General features: G+C 40.8%; 1 protein-coding gene across 1 annotated transcript in view; it reads right to left on the bottom strand.

The window, feature by feature from the left end:
• Window positions 1-254: 254 nt before the first annotated feature.
• Window positions 255-25,035, bottom strand: part of GRIN3A (glutamate ionotropic receptor NMDA type subunit 3A) — a 135,367-nt gene continuing 110,586 nt past the window's right edge. Inside the window, exons 6-9 of the mRNA XM_026713449.2 lie at window positions 21,290-21,441; window positions 11,105-11,269; window positions 8,904-8,977; window positions 255-673 (exon numbers count right to left, since the gene is read on the bottom strand). Of these exons, the coding sequence (XP_026569234.2) occupies window positions 340-673; window positions 8,904-8,977; window positions 11,105-11,269; window positions 21,290-21,441 (725 nt within the window). The 3' untranslated portion in view covers window positions 255-339. The remainder of the gene's footprint in view (window positions 674-8,903; window positions 8,978-11,104; window positions 11,270-21,289; window positions 21,442-25,035) is intronic.

Here is a 25,035-nt window from a genome sequence, read left to right as displayed (position 1 = left end):
AAAAAATCCTAAAAAGTGGAAAAATTCATTTAATTCTAGTGAGAAAGAAAATAGGTGCTGTGTGGTATGGAGGCTTCAAATTCCTGTCGCCTGAGATCAACCCTTTCTACTAGGCTAAAACTTCCCACAGAGAAGGACCTGTTGGTACTTTGAAGGATTCCGGTAACCAGAATGCGGCCATCTTTTGGTAGTGTCGCTTTTGCAGGAAGGCAGGAGTTACTGTCGACCCATTGCTTGCCAACTGTGGCGCCACTTCTTAGCATTACACAAAAACAAAGCCCAAAGGTGAGGGTGTAATACAAATTATTACAGTCCGAGATGGAACGAGGATGAACCCTCTCAAAGCTCCAGAGTTCTATTTGTCCTCTGAAATTCCTCCAGCTCCTGTTTTCTGCTCACCGCTAACTGCAGTTCCTGCTTGATCACTTCGATCTGCTTCTCCAGTTCTGAGAGTTCCTGGATCACTGAGGTCCTAGCAGTGTTCAGAGCATCAGCTTTCCCATTGGTAGTCCCTGGAGAGTCTCTTGTCAAGGGAGGGAAAGCTGTATCATGCCTCAGTTGTTTGAGCATCACTTCACTCGTTTTTTCAACACTGCAGACGTATTTCCTTCTGTGGCAGTTGCCAGGGCTAGCCGTGTTCCACACTGAAGCCTGACTGTTCCTGGGACTGGACCTGCAGAGGGATGTTCACACAAGGAATTAGGCACTCATCATATAATATGCACTTACATAGTGAGGCGAACTAGGAAAAGGAAACTCTGATTCCCCACAACTTCTTAGGCCTATCGTTCCAGCTTTCCCTCTAGCTATGTTTCTTGATTCTACTGTGGTTTTGAATTGCTTGGGAGCTTCTCTAATTGGATCCAATCCCATGTCCCAACTTGAGTCCAGCACATTTTCAGGTTGGCCAAACAACAAAACAGTCACAAATCTATTGCGGTTTTACTGTATGAATAACCCTCCTGATTGGACAAAAACTCCATCTAGCCCAGTATTTTGCTTTCCAAAATACTCCCCAGAAGCTTCCAAAAAGTCTCCTAACAGATTATGGAGGCTGAGGTCCTGTATTCTTGTTCTTTGTCTTTCTAATAACTGGTGCAAATGGTTAAATTACAGAGAATCTGGCTTCTTTTTTAATTTGCAATTGACAGGCAAGAAGAATGATAGAAACAGTCAGATGGAACAAACCTTGAAGGAAACTGGTCTTCCAGAGGTCACTGAGCTATAGCTTCATCAGTAGGGTTAGCTGGAAATTGTACACAATCTCTGGAAAACCATCGTTCCCACAACTTCTGTTGTAGTTTTGTGGCTAAACTGGGGTGAGGTAAATTGTGACTTTTTTCCAAGCTCCCTGGAGGTTTGTGTAAAACACACACACACACACACACACAATGCTCTTGTATCCCTTTTTTATTTAAATAAATACCAAAAAAAGAAAGCACCCAGTTCTAAGGGGAGAAGCTAAAAAGAGAAATGAAAACATGCAGGATATATATATTTACAGAATGTCTCCCTCAAATGGAAGTGATGATTCATTACAGACTTTCATAGCTAATCTATATTAATCAATTGTGCAAACCACAGAAGCCTTGCGACCATATGTTTGTCTTTCCAGTGCTGAATAATACAGTAAGTCGCTCAGCTATAAATGTACTTCAGTTGTGCAGATGTCAATTCCCACTTGCGAGAAGAACATTTCCAAAGGTTCTAAACATCTGAAAATATTAAATCTTAAAAAGTCAAGTCATTGTACGTGGATTCCTTCAGCCCTAAATGGAACAATATATTTAAATAAAGCATTATTTTCACTGCAGTTCTAACAACATGAAGGCCTCAACCACAATATTATTTCTGGTTGAAACAGATGTAGAGTAGAGTAGAGTGGAGTAGAATACAGTAAAGTAGAATAGAAATAGAATAGAATAACAGAGTTGGAAGGGACCTTGGAGGTCTTCTAGTCCAACCCCCTGCTTAGGCAGGAAACCCTACACCACTTCAGACAAAATGGTTATCCAATCTCTTCTCAAAAACTTTAAAATGTAACCTTTAAAAAAAAGAAATCTATTGGATGTTTGGCTTTTAAAAAAAACTTTTTTATTGGTTAAATAAAAGCTGCAAACAAAATTCTTGCAATTTTTAATTTTGTTCACAAAGTCACTTCTTGAGATAGGAGCCACACAATTTGAATTAATAAATAATAAATAAATAAAAAGCTAAAGCACAGAAAAAGATGCCTATACATTACTGAAAGGATTTAGAAGAAAAAGAAAAGAAAAAAAGATTTCAAAATTATTATAAGAAGGGCATTCTATTTCTATACCCCTCCCCTTTTCCTCCAAACGTTCAACTGATTGTTAAATATTTTTATACTTTGGACATTTCTGTTTGCATCACTTTAATTATCATACACAGTTTCTTTTTCATCATAAACCACATTTTAGCTTGCCTTACTGTGTGATACATTGCACATAATGAAACCACCTGTGTGAATTTGGTTAGACTTCTGCTGTACATATACAATATTTAGTCAGTATTTCCATTCTTTCATTTTTTAGTGTTCAAATCCTATAGTTTTCCTACCCCAATGTTGTGCCAATGTGATTCTTATATCTTATATCCCTTAGGGTCAGACCTAAAAAAGATATCCCTTGTTTGAATTCAGATTTCATCTTTGGAATTTCCTGAATGTTAAGAGGGTGTATTTCCTTTTCGACTTCTGATTATTTCCTTTTTATTCTCCCTTCCTGAAATGAATCTCTTTTCCTTCCTAATCTTAGGAGCCAGACCAAGTCTACGAAGGGATCACATTTGATGATTTCCTGAAGATGACTCAATCTTTTTTTGCATTTTTATCGGCTTAGATAGAAAGAGGAGGCTGGCCTCCTGCCCTTAGGGACGTATCTCTACTCAGCTCTGCCAAGCAAACCCCTTGCAATTTGTTTTCAAAAAATATTCATTTCCAAATTCACAGAAATAATCTCCAGTAATGTCCCCCCCCGCCCCGCAACACAAAGTCTCCCAAATAATCAGTGTAGGGGAGAGGTGGTGGATTAGGGTTGGAAGTCCTCTGTTAGCTATCTTGCAAAAACTGCTATACAAGTAGAGTTTCTCTACCTACGAACTTTACAAGGGGTAGGTAGAGTTAAGTGAATTGACGAAAAGAAAGCGGAGAAGATCCTTCCTTAAAGGAGATGGGCACAAGGTTCACAACAGAAGACTTTGGGTGCCTCAAACAGGACCAAGCGGAGATAGGGAAGTCCATGCATAACCTTTGGATTGCAACGTTTGCTCCTTTTTTGAAGCACAATTTAAAATGATTGCAGGATTGGAGATTGTCTTCTCCTCTACTAACTCTGGGTTTCCCTCCCTCTTTCAATGCCAGATATGGGAAGGCATCGACATAGGGGCCAAGATGCATGTTCGCTTCCTCACGCTGGAACCCATGGCGCTCCGCTACTGACGGCGGCGGAGTAGCTGCAACCGGGTGGTGGGAGGCTTTGGAGGTGGGTGGGAGGACCACGTGTCTGATGGAGCAGCTGCCACAGATCCATGAAGTCCAGACCCATCAGGACCAGCCACATGGATTCCCATCTTGAAGACCAACTTTCTGGCCTCCAGTAAAAGGACCTGATGCAATTGTTGTAGTGCTGGCTATATGTGTGCAGCTGTGTTTTACTTCTAGCTTCCTGGGCTGAGATCAGTCCCCCAAACACTAACAGGACCCCTTATTCCAAGTTAGAAGGGGGTGCTATTTCTGCCCACGGTAAGTCAGCTTTTGGGGCAAATGGGTATATATATTACAGGTAGTCCTTGGCTTAATGACCACAAGGGAGTCCAGTTGTTCGTCAGTGAGGCATTTGGTTACAAGCGAGTTTGGCCCAAGTTACAGCTCATTCTTAAGTGAATCACTGTAGTTGTTGAGTTAGTAACATGGTTCTTAATTGAACCGGGCTTCCCCATTGACTTTGCTTCTTGGGTCAGAAAACACGATCACGTAATTCCAGGACATTGCAGCCGTCCTATATGCATATATATCTCATAGAATAACAAGAGTTGGAAGGGATCTTGGAGGTCATCTAGTCCAACCCCCTGCTCGAGCACGAGAGTCTATTCCAAATATTAGCCTCTACCTAGGATTGAACTCACAACCTCCTCGTTGTGAGGCGAGAGCTCCACCGTGTGTGTGTGTGTGTGTGTATACACACACAAAAACATATTGGACCAAACACTTTAAATATATATATATCTGTGGATCTTGAGTTAGTTGGGTTTTATCCCACGTAAAATTGGAAGTATCTAGGCGACGTTTCGATGAAGTCTCATCTTCAGGCTTGTGTCTTTGGCTTTGTGCGTCTCGGATTAGCTCAGAGTAGTTCGTAAGTTCCTCACTTACGAACAATTTACTCCGAGAAACACAAAGCCGAAAACTGAAGATGATGAATGAGACTTCATCGAAACGTCGCCTAGATACTTCCAATTTCACACAGGACAAAACCCAAATAAAGATCCACATACAAATACCCGCAAAAACCTCAGAAAACAAATATGTATGTATGTATGTATGTATGTATGTATGTATGTATGTAAATATATATAAAAAACACTATACAGAAGCCTGATGATGGCAGATGAGATTCTGCCGAAACGTTGCTACATATATGAGTCAATTGTCAAGCTTCTGAATTTTAATCACATTAATCATAAATGCAAAAAACCTTACCTTCTAGTTCCAGCTTGCAGGGCTCTACTCAAGGCAAGGTTTGTGCTCGGCCAAAGGGTGGGGGCCAGCAGGTGGGCGGACCATGTGGGTGGCGCAGCCTTGTATTCCTGTGCAGCCTGGCTTAATTGCTTGTGCGGGGGATATTTCTCTTTGGACCACCAAAATTTTCTCATGGACCACCAGTGGTTCCTGGCCTACTGGTGGGCCATTGGTGGTCCCTGGCCCCCTGATGGTCCCTGGACCAATGATGGTCCCTGGCCCCCTGGTGGTCCCTGGCCCACTGATGGTCCCTGCCCCTCTGGTGGTCCCTGGCTCACTGGTGGTCCCTGGGCCACTGGTCGTCCCTGGCCCCCTGATGGTCCCTGGCCCACTGGTTGTCCCTGGCCCCCTGATGGTCCCTGGACCAATGATGGTCCCTGGCACTCTGGTGGTCCCTGGCCCACCGGTGGTCCCTGGCCCACTGGTGGTCCCTGGCCCTCTGGTGGTCCGTGGCTTACCGTTGGTCCCTGGTCCACCGATGGTCCCTGAGACTCTGGTTGTCCCTGGCCCACTGGTGATCCCTGGCCTCCTGCTGGTCCCTGGCCCACTGGTGGTCCCTGGCCCACTGATGATCCCAGGCCCACTGGCCCACTGGTGGTCCCAGGCCCCCTGATGGTCCCAGGCCCCCTGATGGTCCCTGGCCCCCTGGTGATCCCCGGCCCACTGATGATCCCAGGCCCACCGGCGCTCTAGTGGTCCCTGGCCCACTGGTGATCCCCGCCCACTGGTGATCCCTGTCCCACTGGTGATCCCTGGCCCCCTGCTGGTCCCTGGCCCACTGGTGGTCCCTTGCCCACCATTGATCCCTGGCCCACCGGTGGTCCCTGGCCCTCTGGTGGTCCCTGGCCCTCTGGTGGTCGCTTGCTCACCAATGGTCCCTGGCCCACCGGTGGTCCCTGGCCCACTGGTGATCCCCGGCCCACTGGTGATACCTGTCCCACTGGTGATCCCTGGCCCCCTGCTGGTCCCTGGCCCACTGGTGGTCCCTGGCCCCCTGATGGTGCCTGGCCCACCGGTGGTCCCTAGCCCACCGATGGTCCCTGGCCCACCGGTGGTCCCTGGCCCTCTGGTGGTCCCTGGCACTCTGGTGGTCCCTAGCTGTCCATTTACCCGGAGCCAAGCTGTACTAAAGGCCTCCAATACAGGAACACAATGTTGCCAACCAATCAAAACACACACAAAAGCCACAAAACAGACAGAAGATATTAGAAACACCAATCAAGCAGAACACAGCAAACTCCAAGACCAATAAACACAGACCAAAACTCCCAACAAATCAGGATGATGAAAAAGCCATTCTGGCACAGCAGTAGGCTAGCCCCAAATTTAAAACTGAAACATCTTTAAAAGTCTGACTCACAGACGAACACAATACAGAAGCCTGATGATGGCAGATGAGATTCTGCCGAAACGTTGCTACAACTTTAAAAGCACAACTATAATGATGTGGGAAAATACCCGAACAAAGTTGAATACCATATCACCGCAGGCTAACAAGTCTGTCCAGCAGGAAGATAAATAGTTGTCTGTCATGTAAACATCTCAATTACTTTCCAGTGAAGTGTAAGATCTGTACCAAATTTACACTAATTTTTCTCCTTGTAACCTAGGAATGTAATTCTTATCCTGTACTACATTCAGTTTTAAGCCCGATGAAACTTTTTTGAGTTGGGCGACCTGCTTAACTTTCAAAAGGAGCAAGTTTCGGCAGAATCTCATCTGCCATCATCAGGCTTCTGTATTGTGTTCGTCTGTGAATCAGAAAAGGCTGTGAAAGTCTGACTCACAGACGAACACAATACAGAACCCTGATGATGGCAGATGAGATTCTGCTGAGATGTCGCTACAACTTTAAAAGCACAACTACAATGATATGGGAAAATACCCGAACAAAGATGAATACCATACATGTAGGTACCTGAAAAAACTTAAGAATAAATATGGGGGTGTGGGCCTTCTTGGGATCGCGGACTGTGTTGGAGACAGGAGGTAGGTGGTGTCCCCTCCCCTCTTCCTCTGTTGAGAGAGAGCGCTGTTTGGTTTTAACACAGATGACCTGTTTGGGCCCTCTTTCAAACCACCTCTGCCCAGAATGTGGGCTTTGCTGTCTTGAGAAGAATGGCCTTCGTCTTTCAGACGCAGATGGGCTGTTGAATCTTGTCAAGGTGAGTTTCTCCTCCCACATTTCACCATATGAATGTGAAGTGGTTTTGTTTCTCCAATGTACAGATCTGGACATGGCTCACTGCACTGCATTGCATTGACTAAACTGGGGTGAGGTAAATTTTTTTGATATCTGGTGTTATCTTTTCCTCTATGCAGGGAATTTTGTCTTTTTATTTTGGATGTTTTAAAAAATGGTGCATCTCTACATGTATAGTATTGGGGAAAATAGCTTCAGTAGTGATTGAAGAAGGTATAATGGTTGTGTATCTCAGGTACAGCAATTTTGTTTCAGCATTCTTCATTCCTGTCTTTCACACAATTACCTAAAAGCATCGATCAGAGTTATTGAAGAGCAGAAAGTCATTCTTTACACTGTTTAACTGCAATGATTTGCTATTTCTGTATCTGTGGTTTGGCAACTTGACCGCAGGTAGATTGAATAGGTATCCATCATAGAAATACAACATGGTAGATATGTTTACATGCTAGTGCTCAATTCTTTCTCCACGGTTCCTGGTCTTAACATTTCAAATTGAATATTTATTTTTTATCAAAAACCATTTGGAAAGTCATATTCACCCAGGGATTTAATTCTGTCAGATTTCTAAAAATTGCTTTATAGCAATAGCAACAGCACTTAGACTTATATACCACTTTATAGTGCTTTATAGCCCTCTCTAAGCGGTTTACAGAATCAGCATATTGCCCCCAACAATTTGGCTCCTCATTATACCCACCTCGGAAGGATGGAAGGCTGAGTCAACCTTGAGCCTGGTCTGCCAAATTGCAATAGGTGTAGCTTGCAGTACTGCTCTCTAACTACTGCACCACCGAGGCTCTGTTTTATGACCAGACTAGGTTTATTACAAGGGACATGAGAAAAACCAACAAAAAAGGATGTCTGGAAAAATACAGGCAGGCATGGGTCTTATTATTTGTGTCACAAAAAAATATCAGGAAGCGAAAAGCACATCTGTCAAAGCTGATGCAGCGTTGCAAAGTTAGCTTGTGCATTGGCTTCAGAGAGAAATTTCATAATGGAGTAAGCAACACAATGGCACTATGCTGGATAAGAATGTCAGATTAATTGTAAACTGGCTTTGAAGAGGCAAAGTCTAGTGGTGAAGGCAGCAGGCTAGAAACCGGGAATGGGACTTCTAGTACTGCCTTAAGTAGGAAAGGATCTTTGGGCCAGTCACTCTCTCTCAGCCCAATCCACCTCACAGGATTGTTGTGGAGAAAATAAGAGAAAGGGGTATGTTTGCCACCATGAACTATTTATAAAAATAATAAAGATGGGACATCACATCACAACTTAACAATGTAACATAACCCCTGTTTACTAAGAAAAAGTTCAAAAGGGAAATGCAATTATCAGACAGAGAATGTTGTTTATCTGTCATGAACATCCTACAACCCCTAACATATTATTCCTAAAAAAACCTATGGTTTCAAAGAGTTGGTGCCTGAATACAATGCGTTAGACCAGTTTTTTCTCAGTCTTAGCAACTTTAAGATATATAGATTTCAACCCACAGAATTCCCCAGCCAGCCATGTGGGTTAAAGAACTCTGGGAGTTGAAGTCCACATATCTTAAAAATGCCAAGATTGGAAAACATTGTGTTAGACCATAGTAAATCAGTTAATGGGAGAAGAAATATTAATTCAGGGAAAGGATATATAGTTAAAGTCATTTTTTCAGTATAGCTGAAGTGGATCTTTCTGATATATGACTCTCTTGACCCCAAACAGATAAAATTGTGTACTTTCCTACACTGCCTTATACAATACAGGTGAAGTGGATCTGTCTGATATGTGATTCTCTTGACTCCCAAATAAATAAAACTTTCCACTTTTCTATAATGTGTGACTACATTATACAGTTCTTGTCCTTTAAACCAAACTAAAACAATGCCTGGGGAATCTTTATCTATAGATGCATCAGCAAACAAGAGATTAAAAACTTATTTTTCTTACTTCTTTTCAACTGGCTTTGTTTTAAGCTGGTGCTTGTCTTCCATAAATGAGTTGTTTAGAGCACGGTGCAGTCGCTAGAGGAAAAACCCAAAATAAATTAATCAGAAGGGAAATTGTCCTTGCATTTTAGGTAGAATGAATATGAAACAGGGACTCTGTAGGGAATGCAGTATGGAAATAAAACTGTTTGCCTAATTTATCATTGTTACTGAATGTTGTATCTTTGTGACAAGTCCAAAGTTTTAGCTCCTCATATTTGCTAATACTGCACTTTAGTGAAGGACTACAGACTAGATGGTTGCATGCATATTCAATCCAGATGTTTCCTAGGATTAGAGATTCAGCCATACAGCCAGAAGTGTTGCCAGGCAAGGTAACTAACTGGAGGTGAAATGGGCCAATAGGCTGATTAATATACCAGTTCTGGGTTTTAAATCAGAAATGGAAAAGGTATGACCATCACGATGTTAACTATACAGTGCCTACACACAAAATAGAAACTTGGGAGAAAGGCTGTAGGGTTGCAGTCCAGATGATCTTGGGACTGAATGGAATAAGAATGGCCTTTCATGGCTGATACAGAGAAGCTTTAAAGAATAATCAGATTGCAAGTGCAAGTATGTCTTTCTCAATACCATAGAGGCTACAGGAAAGAAAGGAGTCAACCCAGAAGAACATTCTGATGGCAGAAATTTATGTCATTCTTCTTCTTTTATTTAATAATTGTTAAAATGTGCACAGAAAACAAAATGGTGGACAGCTAAAAAGGATAAAGCAAGGAGGGATCCAAGGAGGGATGGTTTGCTTTTTGTGTTTCTTGAGTAGCAGTGACTTAGGCACTAAAAGCTCACAAGCAATGTTTCATCATTACTGAAAACTTAGATTAGGGGTGTCAAACTCGATTTCATTGAGGGCTGAATCAGGGTTGTGTTTGAACTCGGGGTGGCGATGGGAATGGCCAGGGTGGGCATGGCCAGCTCAACGTTATTCGTGTCAGGGGTTCCTGTGGTGGCCCAAGCACTCTGCCAGTGAAAACGGGCTCCCAAGCTCTGTTTTTGGCTGCCATGGCCTCTTGCAACCCTCGGTCAGTGAAAAGGGAGTTCTGTTTTCATTGGCAGAGGGTTGCAGGAGGCTGTGGCAGCCAAAAACAGAGCTCGGGAGCTTGTTTTCCCTGGCAGAAGCATGTGCCCGCAACATGAGTAGCACTGAGCTGGCCCTCACTGTTTCCAGGGTGGCCCCGTGGGCCACATCTAAGTACATCGCAGGCCGGATCTGGCCCCCAGGCCTTTCGTTTGACACTCCTGGCTTAGATTTTGGATTGAGGGACCACATGTAGGTAGAGGTTAAGAAAAGTTCAATGGACAACTCTGCAGGACAAACCAACCCACAAGATTGATGTGATGTCTCTATGTTGTGTCTGTAGCTCATGTTGTGCACAGAGCAGGAAATTTACCATAGAGATGTTGATCCTAATGGTGAACATAGGCTATAGGGCATCTTTTCAGCTGGAAAATGTTAATTTGAACTTCTGTGCTGAATGCATAAATTTATGATAATGTTCACGAATTAGCGCCTTTTCCATTTTAACACATATTATTTATAATATGAAAACAGATAATAGTTTTTTACCTTCTGCTCATGTTGGAGAAATAAAATTATGTTACTGTAGTAAAATGGGTATAATACAGCTGGCATGCAGCTTTTGAGCCATTGTGCTTGAAATCCAGAAAATATTGTGATATCTGTCGTTGCTAGATAGTGCAAGTAATCAGAAAAATTAATAGGAAAATCAAAACTAAAAATATATGATTTTTCTGCATTAGTATGTGCAACTCAGTTAAGAATCAAGGAGCTCCAAATTTCTTGAGAAAGTTCCTTTGTCTGAAAATTGTATGATATCTGAGTCCCTTTTCCTAGAACTATATTATATATTTTTCTCAACAAACAAAAGTAGGATAGTTTTTAACTAGTATTATTATTTTTGTTTTTTTCCAGAGTCAGTTGGAAAGATGCATTAAAAAAATTAGAAAGAAATAGAAAGAATAATATTATCCCAGATTTTGCTTCTTAATCATGGTTGGGATGTGATAAGATCTCAAGAAGAGGCCTGGAAATGCCATCGATTGAATCCAATCATTCAACAGGACTTCAGTTCCAGCCAATGATCATTCCCTTTGAGAGACTTACTTAGGCATATGTACCTGACTTGTATGGAGCCAATATGTCATCTTGGATTTCTTTTTGATTCGTGGTATCATCAGCCTGTATATGATATGTTCTCCAATGGTAGTGAGAATAGACAGACCAAATCCAACACACAGCATCACAAACAGCCCGGAAAAATGCTTGATGCCCATTTGAAGGGTCTGTTGCGGGGGAAAAAAAAAAGGAAATCCATGTACAAATTTATAAAATGGGAACACATATGCAGCAAAATCAACAATTATTTTAATACAACCCTTCCACTCAATTTTCTTCCCATTTGATGCCATAAAATGAACATTTGCAGTATCGCCATGACACAAGAGTGTTTTAGTTGCATGAGACATGGAATTAAAGTTGGCTCTACCAAGTTACTGGGACCCAACCTATTGGCGGGGTTCAATCCTAAAGTTGCATACTCAGTGATAAGACAGCTGCCTTTGGACTGACTTAGAAGTGAGAGATGGCTGTAAACTGCTTGCAATTTTAATTACAGGTACTCTTCGATTTATGACCAGTTCAAAGTTCTGGTATGTCTGCCTTGGGGACATTTATGACCCAGATTTAAAATTCTGACAGTTGAATTTTCCCATAGTCACAGGACCATAGGTTGGTTGGCTGACAATCACATGTATGGTCATTTGCATCCCATGGTCACTTGACCACATTTTATAATGGTTTTGCACAAAGCCAGCCCATAGCCAACCATTGGTTCACTTAATGACTGTAGAATTTACATAATGACCAACGTGATTCACTTAATAACCCGCTGTAAAATAGGTTGCATAATTGGGTCAGCTATGTGACCAACCCTTTTTACAACTGTCACAAGTTACAATTGTGATGGATGAGTTCCATTCCAGTTGTAACTCAAGGACTCCCTGCAACTCAAAAGTCCCTGAAGCATCACTACTCTGAACATCTTACTCTGGGGAGAAAGTTAACCCACCAGCAGAAGTTAACGGTTTCAAGATGAGTGCTGATATCAAAGAGCTCATCAGTGCTAGCTAGTAAGGAATGGTAAGGATTCCTTACTAGCACTGATGATGTTACTGTACCTAGTTTGGGCAGTGAAAGGTCTGCAACAAAACAAGTATGCTTAGAGAGCGTCATGGACGCCTAATTTAAACCCTGAACTTCAAATATTCTCCTTTATCCTTTATTGACATGTCCTGAGGTAGCTTGAGACCTTTTGGGTGAGTTCAGCAATCTCTCACTCAGTTGTGCTTGTAAAATTTCTTTTTTTCCAAGATGGCTGAGATTTGTAATGGAGGGTAAGTGTTTTACGTTGCCCTTGATTTGAGTCCCAATGCCAGACTTGATCCATCGATTCTTTTACATAAGCCGTGTCCAGTGGAGAACCCAAAGGTTGTTGGTAGATGATAGCATATATCACATAAGAGGAAGAGCATGAGAAGCACCCCTAATCTTGTGCATGTATTTATGGTGGCCTGTAATAACACTGTTGGTATATGCATGGGGCCAAAACAGATATCTGAGTTTGTTTCAGGGTCTGGTTTCCATGTTAGCATCATTGTTCAGTTGTTTCTTGTTGCTTGTTGGAAACTGCTCCAATTGAGTGGTTGTCTCTTTGCAAGGATGGGCCTGCCAGACATTATGCAACAACGAGGTATGTGAAAAATGAGGAAACACTAGTTTTATACTAGACCACCTAACTATAGAACATAGAATTCTAGGGCTAGAAGAGACCTAGGTGGGAGATCTTATACTATCCCAGTCTAATGGTTATCTCATCTATTTTTGTAAAAACCTCCAGGTGGTAATTCCAGATGGTAAACTATTCCATTGATTAATTGTTCTCATTTTCAGAAAATTTCTTCTTACTTCTAGGTTGGATATCTCTTTAAGAAGCTTCCACCCATTACTTCTTGTCCTGCCCTCTGGTGCTTTGGAGAATAAGTCAAAGCCCTCTTCTCTGACAGCTCCTTACATACTAGAAGACAGTTGTCATGTCGCCCTCTAATCCTTCTCTTTGATAGGCTAGACCAGGGGTGGGATTCTACCAGTTCGCACCTATTCGCTAGAACTGGTTGTTAACATTCTAAGCAGTTCGGAGAACCGGTTGTTAGAAGAAATTACTGGCCTAATCCTGTAAGGAAGGCAGGAAGGAAACATTCTGGTGTTGCTTACAGAAACTGCCTCTCCGTTAAACTTTATTACATTCTTGGCAGGACTAGACTTCCTGTCTCTGGAACTTCTCTGGAGTTTTCCGCCCCCCCTTGCTGGTATTTTGCTTGTGTGGAGTCCATTCAAAGTTACAATGGCACTGAAAAAAGTGCTATTTTTCATACTTTTGACAGCATCCCCATAGTCATGAGAGGCCAGGCAAGGAGATGCCTTGATATGAGTGATATTGAGTTGGCCACACCCAGCCAACAACATGACCACCAAGCCATGTCCACCCAGTCACATGACCACTAAGCCACGCCTACTATCTAAGCCACACCCACAGAACCGGTTGTTAAAAATTTGAATCCCACCCCTGGGCTAGAGGTTAGGCAGCCTGAGCTATGGAAATAAGATGAAGGCAGTATGATGAAAACAGCTAATTAAGCAGCTCTGAGTTGCAATTAGAAGAATGTACAGATACACCCCAGGAGTATTAACCTTTCAGATAGTACTTTTAGAAGTCAGCTGTTGCAGAAAGCTGGCAGAATGCTTCACAGAATTCATGGTGTTATCTTTTTTCATAGGACATATGAGACAATTCCATGCCAAAATATTATCAAAAGTTTGTTTAAACATACAGGACAAAAATGAGATTTGGATCAGAACTAGGAAAAGAGGGCTAAATCTTTCTCATTCCAGAAACTGGAGATTTATCTAAAAGATAGAGCCAAAGGACTTGATTTTGTCTATTTTAACTTAGTCCAAATATGCAATGAAAACACTTTTTAGGTGACAAAGATAGGCTTCACTGAACAGAAACCAGCAAATGGGAAGTAACACCAGCAGATGTAAATAAATAATTTTTTTGCATTTTATAAGCTTGATTTTGGACATCTAATTCTGTTTTTGGCTGTAATGAAGGCAGTGTTGAGAAAAGTTTTCAACTGAAAATTGTTCCTTTTATGCTAAGAAAAAGAGAATAAAATATGGTAGTTCTTTGATTAATTAAGTAATATGCCTAATTACTCTTTTAAGCTAGCAGAGGAGAAAAAATAATACATCTGATGAATCTAATGACAAATCTCAGCAAATGAACAATAAATCAAAATGCGGTGTTCGCGATTTTTTCCTACATCATAAACAACTTTTTTTCCTGATAAGAGGAATGTTTTCTTTTCACATCAACCTCTTAATCTTTTTAGATTATCTTCTTGGCAGCAGCATTTTCTCTTTGGACAACAGATTTGTCAGAGAATTGTAAGCACTGAATGCAAGAGGACAAAATACGTAGCTTTCAATTAGGTGACTTTAATTAAATTCGCATTGATGAAGCTCTTATACTTAGTTGTTTTGATCACTTTCCACGGAATGTATTTAGAATATTTCCCTGCCAGGGATGGAGGTGGAAATGGCTAGTTGTGGCTAGTCAGATGTTTCTGAAGTGTAACTTCCAATAGCCTCGAGTACTGAGACCAATAATCTGGGGTGCTGAATATGAAGAGATGATGGATATACAGCGATATCTGGACCACAGTTGTTTCTAGGGCTACAGATTTAGACTACATTCATAAAGGCAGGTATCAAAAAGAACCAACAACTTGTTGGGCAAAACCCATGACATACATCATAAACTATGATTGGCTTGAACCATTCTTTATGGAACAAAACAAACTTGAAAACAAGCACAATCACCATGGTTACATACAGTACATCCTTGGTTTGTTGCCCAATTTTTGTTTAGATCTTCTAGCCTTGCATTTGTTCGGCCCTAGGCAATATACGTCCATAGAAAATACCATGTGCTTTTTAAAGTTGCTACTACATTGTGATTTTTGTTGTGACAGGAAGAAATACCTAAATTTCAACATCTAAGAGGCTGCCATCAAGAAGAGGCGGTCAACTATTCTCCAAAGCACCTGAAGGCAGGACAAGAAGCATTGGATGGAAAGTAATCAAGGAGAGAAGAAACCCTAACCTGAAAGTGGATTTTAAAATGACAGGCCTCAAGAATGATGTTGAAAAAGATGCTACACTGGATATATAAAAAACACCCAGCTGATATCTTAGTAACTAAAAGGGATAAACCAATAACAAACAAGAGAGTGACCTGGATAATTTTCCTGTATTGCATTTACAAAAGAAGCTGTGAAGGATTCTGTGAGAAGGGACAAGAAGAAAATGAAAAGAAATAAAGATCTAAGATATTATTTGAAGAAATAAAGTTTAAAATTTGTTAAAAATAAAAGGAAGATTATAAGGTTGGTTTATTTGATCAAGCTAAACATATATAAGTTGTTATCCCTAGTAACCCTTAATGGCCTACTGCTGATATCAGGATTGAAAGGGTATGGCTTTAAAGATTAGTTTATGGATAAGAGATGGGATATGGGAAGCAGAGATCATTTATTGTATTTTAAGAGAAGGTATAAAAGTTAAAAAAAGGTAAAGGAATACCTGCGGATTTTATTTTATTGCTGACTATAAGGGAGAAGAGAAGATACCAGTTATTAAAATTATTTATACTTGGGATGAAGGGGCCTGTAATTTATTTATATAAATAAGAATACTTATTTTTTTTCTTTCCTGTTTTCTGTTTCTGTTTTCTTTTCTATTTTTTTTCTTTTCTGCACTTTCTATTTTTCTTTTAATTTCTTAGTTTGTATTAGCTTTCAATCTTTGAAATTTTAATTGCTGCTCAAAAATAAAATATTAACCTTTGGTAAGAATTTCTGGAGATTGGAGGAGTCCATTTGTGAAGACCTTTATTGGATGGGCCTGACATATATATGGATGCCATGGTAGAAAATATAAGTGAATTGGGAGAATAGAATTTTGTCTCTTCCAAAATTCCTAAGACTTTTAGCCGTTAGAAATGGTTAACAGAATTCTTCACATCTTCTCTGACTCCAGATCCACTTTCAGGAATTCTTGGAATGAGAAGTCAGTAGGTTGCTGAAGAACCCATTACCCACTTGCCATTCCTCTCCTTTGATTCTAACAACTCCCCAACTTTTCTGTAAGCTTCTATGCTCCTGGAAGCTGACTATAATTTCCCCGTGGAACTGCACGATGATCAAGCCACTGATGCATGATTAGAAAAGCCTGTTCTGGCAGACGAAAGCAGAATGTTTTTGTTAAGCAAGTTTGTGTTACGGGGAAAAAAAACGAATAAAGAAAATCCTTCAAGTAAGCAGAGAGGGGATTTCATTAGGGAATAAAGTGCAAAGTACTTTGGGCTGAAATATTGGTTATGGAGTGGGCCAAAAGAGCGATGAAAACCAGGAGATGGATATTTCATTGTTTAGCAAGGTCATTACAATCAATATTTCACTTATAGATAAAGCCATGCCAGACCATTTGTCTTGTGCTGACATATGAAAGCCAAAACTTGAAAAATCTTGTATATGTTATTACAAACACCCAGATCTTTTTTTAGAACGTATGCAGGGAAGAACAACTACTTCTTCTTCTTCTTCTTCTTCTTCTTCTTCTTCTTCTTCTTCTTCTTCTTCTTCTTCTTCTTCTTCTTCTTCTTCTTCTTCTTCTTCTTCTTCTTCTTCTTCTTCTTCTTCTTCTTCTTCTTCTTCTTCTTCTTCTTCTTCTTATTATTATTATTATCATCATCATCATCATCATCATCATTCTACACAAAAATGACAGTATACACAGCAAATGAGATAACTAGGCTGGGTTTCATATCACAAATCACTAGTCGAACACTTCCCAAGTGTTTAGGACTGCGTGATGTATCTGCAGATTATGCAAGCAGGCCCCAGTAAGGTGGCCTTCTGCAGCTGACCAATGGTGATCTTGTCAGTGCCAATTGCTTTTAAGTGCTTGCCTAGGTCTTTAGCTCTTTAGGTCTTTAGGCACAGCACCCAGTGTGCTGAGTGCCACTGGAACCATCTGCACTGGTTTATGCCAGAGTCTCTGCAGTTTGATTCTCAAGTCCTGATATCTGGTGACTTTTTCAAGTTGTTTCTCATCGATTCTGCTTTCACCAAGAATGGCAATGTCACCCATTGGGGTGCCGCCTTGATGTGGAGGGGGGCTTAACTGAGCCAATGAAGCTGAGAGCTGTGCTGGCAGTAGTGCAAACTACCAGCTGGTCCAACCATGTCAGAGAGGTCTGGGTTGAGGAGCAGAACTGAGTGCATCCAACAACCCATGCAATGAATCATGGTGAAACACAACCGAACGAGGCCTATACTGGCTCAGTCGTCACCCAGGTTAACAAAGACTGCATTGGGTGTTGGGGAACCTGGGCATCCATCGACAAGTGGACTACAGGCTACAGGTGCCATAGCTGAGCAACCAGGGCATGGGCCTGCAGGGCTACTGGAAGCTGAACAGCCTCAGAAGCGGCAGAAATACACCATGTCAGAGAACCACACTGTAATGAAATGCTACTACAAAGCAGAACCAGAAAAATGAGGCTACCAAAAAAGGATGTACAAATTATGGAAACAAGAATACTCAGAGTCAAGGATAACTCAATTATGATTAGCCGATCAGCGACAATTCATCACTTGGAATTCTTCTTCTTCTTCTTCTTCTTCTTCTTCTTCTTCTTCTTCTTCTTCTTCTTCTTCTTCTTCTTCTTCTTCTTCTTCTTCTTCTTCTTCTTCTTCTTCTTCTTCTTCTTCTTCTTCTTCTTCTTCTTCTTCTTCTTATTATTATTATTATTATTATTATTATTATTATTATTATTATTATTATTATACAGATATTCACCACACAAGCACAAAGTGCAAATCCTTTTTGCCTTCAATAGGTTTTGCCTTCAGGCCCCAGACAGAGACTATGGGGTTTTATGAACCCCCTTATGCTGTGGACAGCTTTAACTTTCGGTATTCCCTGGCTGATTGTTTCTTATTTGACTCCCCTTATCGTATTATGTTGTTATATGCTGCCTGGAGTCATTTGATGATTAAATTGTCTTAAAAATCCAATATAGAGATAGACAAATAGATAGTGTCCCTGGAGTGTGCTTCTGATCACACTGTCAACACTCATTAATGTGATTTGCTAATTGAAATTCTGATTTGTTTCCATTGAATTAGTATTCTTAAGGGGAGTTGCTTTTTTTTAAAAATCCTGTCCTCTCACCAATCTCAAAAGCATAACTGTTAAAGTTTGTTCAGGTGGCATGAAAGATTTACTTTTGCTTAAAAAACGAAAACAAAAACAAAATGGCTGTGTAAATATACCTAGGTTTTGAACCCTGAATTGCACTGTACAATTCATACAGTCACATATATTATTTTGACATATACCCAGGTCTATATAAAAATAACACTTTGGCAAACAAATAAAGGAACCCACTGTGTTTTTAACTAGTAAAGTTTTTGAAATAGTTCTTGGCCAGACCCTGATTACCCATTAGTAACCTGAAGCCTCCTGAGTCATATCTTCTTGATTTCAAGTTCTCAAGATTATTTCAACTGTTCCACTTTGATCCAAATATAATCATTGTTTAACTTCTTATTAATTTTAGCCTCTTGGCGATAAATCATTTCTCATCAAACTGATTAAAGCTAATCAACTAAAAGTCTTAAAAATACTTAGAGCTGATTAGAAGTATACTTCTAATCTGCAGGTTTTTTTAAAAAAAAAAACACATAAGTATTACAGCAAAGTTTTCAAATGATGGGATTACATGAGAGGGAAAAGGAACGATAGGTCTCTTCAGCATCTCTGGCAATTACCAATTTGTGTAATCTTTCAATGCTCTACCTTCAGTGGTCACCAACCAGTGGGCTGGGGACCACTGGTGGTCCACGAGAAAATTTTGGTGGTCTGCAGAGAAATGTCACCCCCAAAGCATCCCCCAAAGTAATTAATTCAGGCTGCATGGGAACACAATTTTCCTGCAGACCTTATATCTCTCTTCCAGTAGGGGTGAACTACACTTCTCTAGTTTGATTTTAAATGCTACATCCTGAGTTTGCTTTTGAGGCAATTCTGACAGAGGCCAGCTTCTAAAGAAACACCTTTCCCCATCTTTTTTGCAGTGTTAGCAAAATAAATGTTTTCCTTTTTCTTTTCAAAAGATTAATAGGCTGTCTTTTTTCAGCCTTCAAGCTGCTTGTTATAGGAGAACTGAAGAGAAATTACATACTTCGTAAGCCAATGTTTTTCTGGCAAAATAAGAGTTATTCCTGTAAATGGGTATCCTGTAAAGACGAGTATTGTTTATCAATCCTTTTAAGAGAATGTTATCCAGGACAATACTGATTCCAAATATAAAGCACTGTTTAGGATATTTTATAGAATCTAGTATTTGAGCATTTACACTTTTTTATTAAGAAATTAAGAAATCACACCATGTTTTGAAAACGTGTTTCCCAATATTTTCTTTACAATTTCGTTGGCCGTCTCACTTTTTAGCTTTCACAGGCCATGCAAGTAGCTTACCCATGGAAATAAGGTAAGGTCTCCTTTATATAAAGAATTATAAAATGTGCTGGAAGAAGGGAGTTTCTTTGGCCACCCTCCTCATAGCTTGTTGTCACTGCACTTGAGTGACGATTGAAGAACTTAATTTCATGAAGCTGCCTGACTATCTTTTGTTTCCCAGCTCAGAATGAACTTGGTAAGGAATAAAATTCCAACAGTACCAAGGAAATCACAGGTCACTGTTTGCTGAGGATAGGAGTGCTACCTTAAAAACTGTTCTTACTCAAAGAACAGTACATTTTGGGCCACATTTTTGCTGGAGAACCTAAAACACACCTGTCTTTCAATAAGCACATTAAAATCAAGATGAAAGTCATAAGGTCTTGTTCTGCTTAAATTCTGTTATTTCTGAAACAATTTTGGCCCGCTTATATTTCTATGGATGGGTCCACAGTATGCATATTTCTTGACCGAGAGCTGGATGTCCAAATGGACCTCTGTGGACATCAGTACCCAGAGGTAGCAGTTTCTAAATAATCAGAATACTGTAATGGTGAGATTATCAGGTAAGTTATTATTAGGAGAGAGAATCAGTTTCCCAATTGCTTCTTTTGCACTTTGCTAGTTTGTGTGTGTGTGTGTGTGTTAAAGCCAGTCAAGGAGATATGCCCTACATTTTGCCAAACTGAAGCATAATAAACTCAGGTTCATTCATTTTAGCATGCAGCTTCCCAAAGTAACCAGGGTAGTGAGCACTTATAACAGAAGTGGATGGGCTGTTAATAGCAGGCATGAATTAACGGACACATCAACAGGAGTCACGGCATTAAGAGCAGGGCAGGAAGCAGTTTTTTCCTCTTCTCTTTCATTAGAAATCATCACTTGGATTTTGTATTGGTGTTGAGGGAAAAAAGCTTTCCAAGCTTTAACAACGAAAGATCATTTCCTCTGCCCTAGCTACTTATGGTCCTTCAAGACTGCTATTTGATTGTATAAAATATGTTCAGGTCAAGAATGTTCATGCTGTCGAAACTATACCTGGTATAAGCTCCTGATATGGCTCTGCTCATGAACGTCTATTCTCTCTCTCTCCCTCTCCCTCTCCCTCTCTCTCTTTCTCACACTCTCCCTCCCTCCCTCCCCTAGGAATGAATGAAATGAAGATTGACATGGGAGGAAAAGCAGTTTGTTAATCATCTATCTTAATTTACATGTGCTCAAACATGCAACTTAGAATGCAATTGGTCTTTAGATGTTCATATAGTTAAATTTTACTATCCAATCTTCTAGTTAAACAATGCGCACACATGCGCACACACACACACACACACACACACACACACACACACAACCAGAAACAATTTGTCTGTTAGGACTAAGGAATGCCAATGCTGAAAGCAACATAGAAATGAATTTTACCAGAGGAAAGGGTTTGAGCAAATATACATAACCAAGAACAGGGATATGCATTAGGATAAAGGTATGTGAAAATGTACATTGACTTTTATGCAGACTTTATAACAACAACGACCAACCCAAAACTATGGATGGAAGGAGATTGAAATAAATACACAGTTAAAAAAAAAGAGAGAGAGACTCAAAGGGATGGATTTATCTATTCCAAGTGCTGGAAAGACCTATGGGACATTTCTTACCTCAGTCACAGCAAAGCTTCTTTTCCCACACGGTACCATTTTGTACCACTTGTCATGTAAGACATCCATGAAACCGTGGGACTTATACTGGCTGATGAGTTCAGAAATATTTGAGGTCAGTGGAGAGTTTGGAGGAAGGCCAATACCATACCCTAGCAAAAGAGTAACACCGGTATATTTTCTCATTAGTTGAACCTTGACCATAATTGCCAAAAAAGAATATCTAAAATTGTAGCTCTGGCAGATGTTCGTTAAAATATGCACTGGAACTCCTCTCCAATACTTGTTCCTTTAGCTCACTGAACAGTAGGAAATCAGCTACTATGTTGGCTCATAGCAACAACAACTTTTGCAGGAGTGAGAATTTTGCTTTCTCTGTGTGGAAAGTTCTGCTGTCAATGGCACTGTTCGTTGATGTACAAATTACTCACAAACAGCAGAAACTCACAGTCAGAGAGGCTTACATATGAGTGGATCTGCAAATTAGGAGTTCCTACTTGACCTACAGGCTTCTTCTGGTACTGTAAACCCACTTTGACTTGCTCGATGTTTTACTAGCTAGCAAAGAACTGGACATCTTCTCATCCATCCTCTAGAACAGTGGTGGCTAACTTTTTGGGGCTCCTGTGCCAAAAAATTGCATGTGCGCTTGTGCATGCACTCTCACATGCCAGCACCCAGAAGGCAATGCATGCACTCCCCCAACACCCCCTACACATGCGCACACAATTCCCCCCCCCCATGCTGCCCCCCACCTGCACAGCACCTCTCAGCTGATTTTCAGCTTGTTTGAAGCCTTTTTCAGTCTGCCAGAGCCTTAAGGGAAGCCTCTGCAGGGTGAAAAATGGGCGGGTTTTGTCACTTCCGGTATTTCCAAAAAAGGCCTGAAAATCAGCTGGGAGGGGCACACATGTGCAGTGAGGTAAGTTTGCCTGGGGCCTCGCATGCCTGCACAAATGGCTCTGCATGCCACCTGTGGCATGTGTGCCATAGGTTCGCCATCACGGCTATAGAAAATAGTACAGGATTATGGATTAAAAGCTTTTTCACACTTGCATTGTTTCCTTGTAAGTATGTCCCACCTAGAGAGAGAAGGGGTTGGTATAATGGACTGGTGGGAATCCTTCTATACTCTGTAAGGCAGGGGTCCAGTGTTGGAGCACCCATAGCTTCTCAAGGCAGGTCGCTCCACTGATTAATTGTTTTAACTGTCAGAAAACTTCTTCTTAGTTCTAGGTTGGTTCTCTCCTTAATTATTTTCTAACCATTGCTTTTTGTCCTGCCTTCAGGTGCTTTGGAGAAGAGGTTCACTCTCTCTTCTATGTGGCAGCCCCTGAGATATTGGAAAAATGCTATCATGTTAGTGCTAGTCCTTTTTATTAAACTAGACCAAAGGTGGTGTTCAGCAGGTTCTGACCAGTTCTGGAGAACCGGTAGTAGAAATTTTGAGTAGTTCGGAGAACCAGTAGCGGAAATTTTGAGTAGTTTGGAATACCACCTCTGACTGGCCCCTCCCCCATCTATTCTCTGCCTCCTGAATCCCAGCTGATTGGCTGGGTCTTTTTTTGTTGCCCTGCACAGGAGAACAGAGCTGGAAAGCAGGTTAGTGGGGTGGGAAGAGAATGGAAATTTTGCAGTATCCTTCCCCTGCCATCCCCACCAAGCCACACTCACCAAGCCATGCCCACCAAGCCACGCCATGCCATGCCCACCAAGCCATGCCCACAGAACCTGTAGTAAACTTTTTTGAATCCCACCACTGAACTAGACATATGCAATTCCAGAAACCCATCGTCATATGTTTTAGCCTCCAGTCCCCAAATCGTCTTTGTTGCTCTTCTCGGCACTCTTTCCAGAGCCTGGATATGCTTTTTTAATATGGCAACCTAAACTTTTTCAAGACCTTGTTAATGATCCAAACTCTGTCAAGGACCTTGGAGTTCTCATCTCTAATGATCTACATGCTAGAGCCCACTGTAACTACATCGCCAAGAAGGCATTAAGAGTTGTTAAGCTAATCCTATGTAGCTTCTTCTCTGGTAATATCACACTACTAACGAGAGCATACAAAACATTTGCTAGACCAATACTTGAATACAGCTTATCAGTCTGGAACCCGCATTATGTATCTGATATTAACACAGTTGAGAAAGTCCAGAAATATTTCACAAGAAGAGTTCTACACCCCTCTACTCATTGCAGAATACCTTATGCCACCAGACTTGAAATTCTAGACCTAGAAAACCTAGAACTATGTCGTCTTCATTCTGATCTAAGTATAGTATATAAAATCATACATTGCAATGTCCTATCTGTCAATGAATATTTCAGCTTCAACCATAACAATACAAGAGCAAACAATAGATACAAACTCAAGATTAACCGCACCAAACTTGACTGCAGGAAATGCGACTTCAGCAACAGAGTGGTCAATGTCTGGAATACTCTACCTGACTCTGTGGTTTCTTCCCCAACCCCAAAAACTTTAACCTTAGACTGTCTACTATTGACCTCACCCCTTTCCTAAGAGGTTTGTAGGGGGCGTGCATAAGCGCACCAATGTGCCTACTGTACCTGTCCTATTTTATTCCTTTTATTTTTATTTATTTTTATTTTTCTTATATGCATGTATCCATTTCATGTATCCATAACTATGTTTATACTTATATCAGTTGTCTTATAATTGCTTGACTAAATGAATAAGTAAGTAAATAAATAAAATAAAATAAAATAAAAACTGGATGCAATATTCCAAGTGTGGTCTTGCAAAGGCTTTATCAAGTGGTAATTAAAACTTCACGTGAACTTGATTCTATCCTTCTGTTAATAGAGTCTAGGACTGGCCTTTAATTGGCAGCTGCACTGCTGGCTTATATTGAAGTGATTGTCCACTAGGATAAACTATGTCATGATGGTTCTAATTCCTCAACCTGGTAAACTCAGTGGTGTTGCAGTTCTGCTCCCAGGCATCTCCCAAATCAGCCGAATCATGCTGGCTGAGCATTTCTGGAATGTATTTTGATCCCACCAGTTTAGGGAAATCTGTGTCAACTAAAAAGATACCCCTTTGGTCTTTTTAGCTGCCAGAAAAAGGGAGTGGGGGGAAAATAAGGCATTCCTTAAATGCCTAGATAATTATCCTGGCAGATCAAAGTTGTCGGAGCATAAGAAGGTTATTGGAGAGCATGATGGATGACTCTTGGAGATGGATGTGTCCCATCCAGGGGGTGGGGGTGGGAAGTCACATCCATGGGGTGGGGGTGGGGGAGACCAGGGTCAAGGGGGAAATTTATGATGTGATTTAGTATTGGCTGCACCCAGCCACGCACCAACATGACAACTTCTAATAAACCAATTTACTTTTCTCTGGCTAGAGATTTTGATTTGAATGAGGGTGGATTTGTTGGAGCCCTGACAGTCTGATTTAAAGACTTCTTTCTTACAAATAAATAAATTGAGCTCAGAAGCCCAATATGATATTAACTTATGATTTCTGATATTTTTCCCCTTTGTATCTATTAAACTGAGTTTAAATGGAGCTAACATAATATAATGTTACATTAATGTCCCCTTCCCCCAAGTTTATCTGAAAGGGCAGTAGCAGTTCAGAGATGGGTAGAAAGAAATATATTAATTTCCCACAACATCCAGTAAAATGTCATTCTGGAGCATTGAAAGTCAAAATGGAAGAACTGATGTGGGAGACAAACGACCAAACTGATGAGCCTTACAGAAAGAAATTCAGG

The sequence above is a fragment of the Pseudonaja textilis genome, chromosome 2, assembly GCF_049901715.1.
Source record: "Pseudonaja textilis isolate UNSWEBS1 chromosome 2, rPseTex1.2, whole genome shotgun sequence".
Lineage (NCBI taxonomy): Eukaryota > Metazoa > Chordata > Lepidosauria > Squamata > Elapidae > Pseudonaja > Pseudonaja textilis.
The sequence above is the reverse complement of the archived record's forward strand: the minus strand, read 5'-3'. Positions and strand labels throughout refer to the sequence as shown.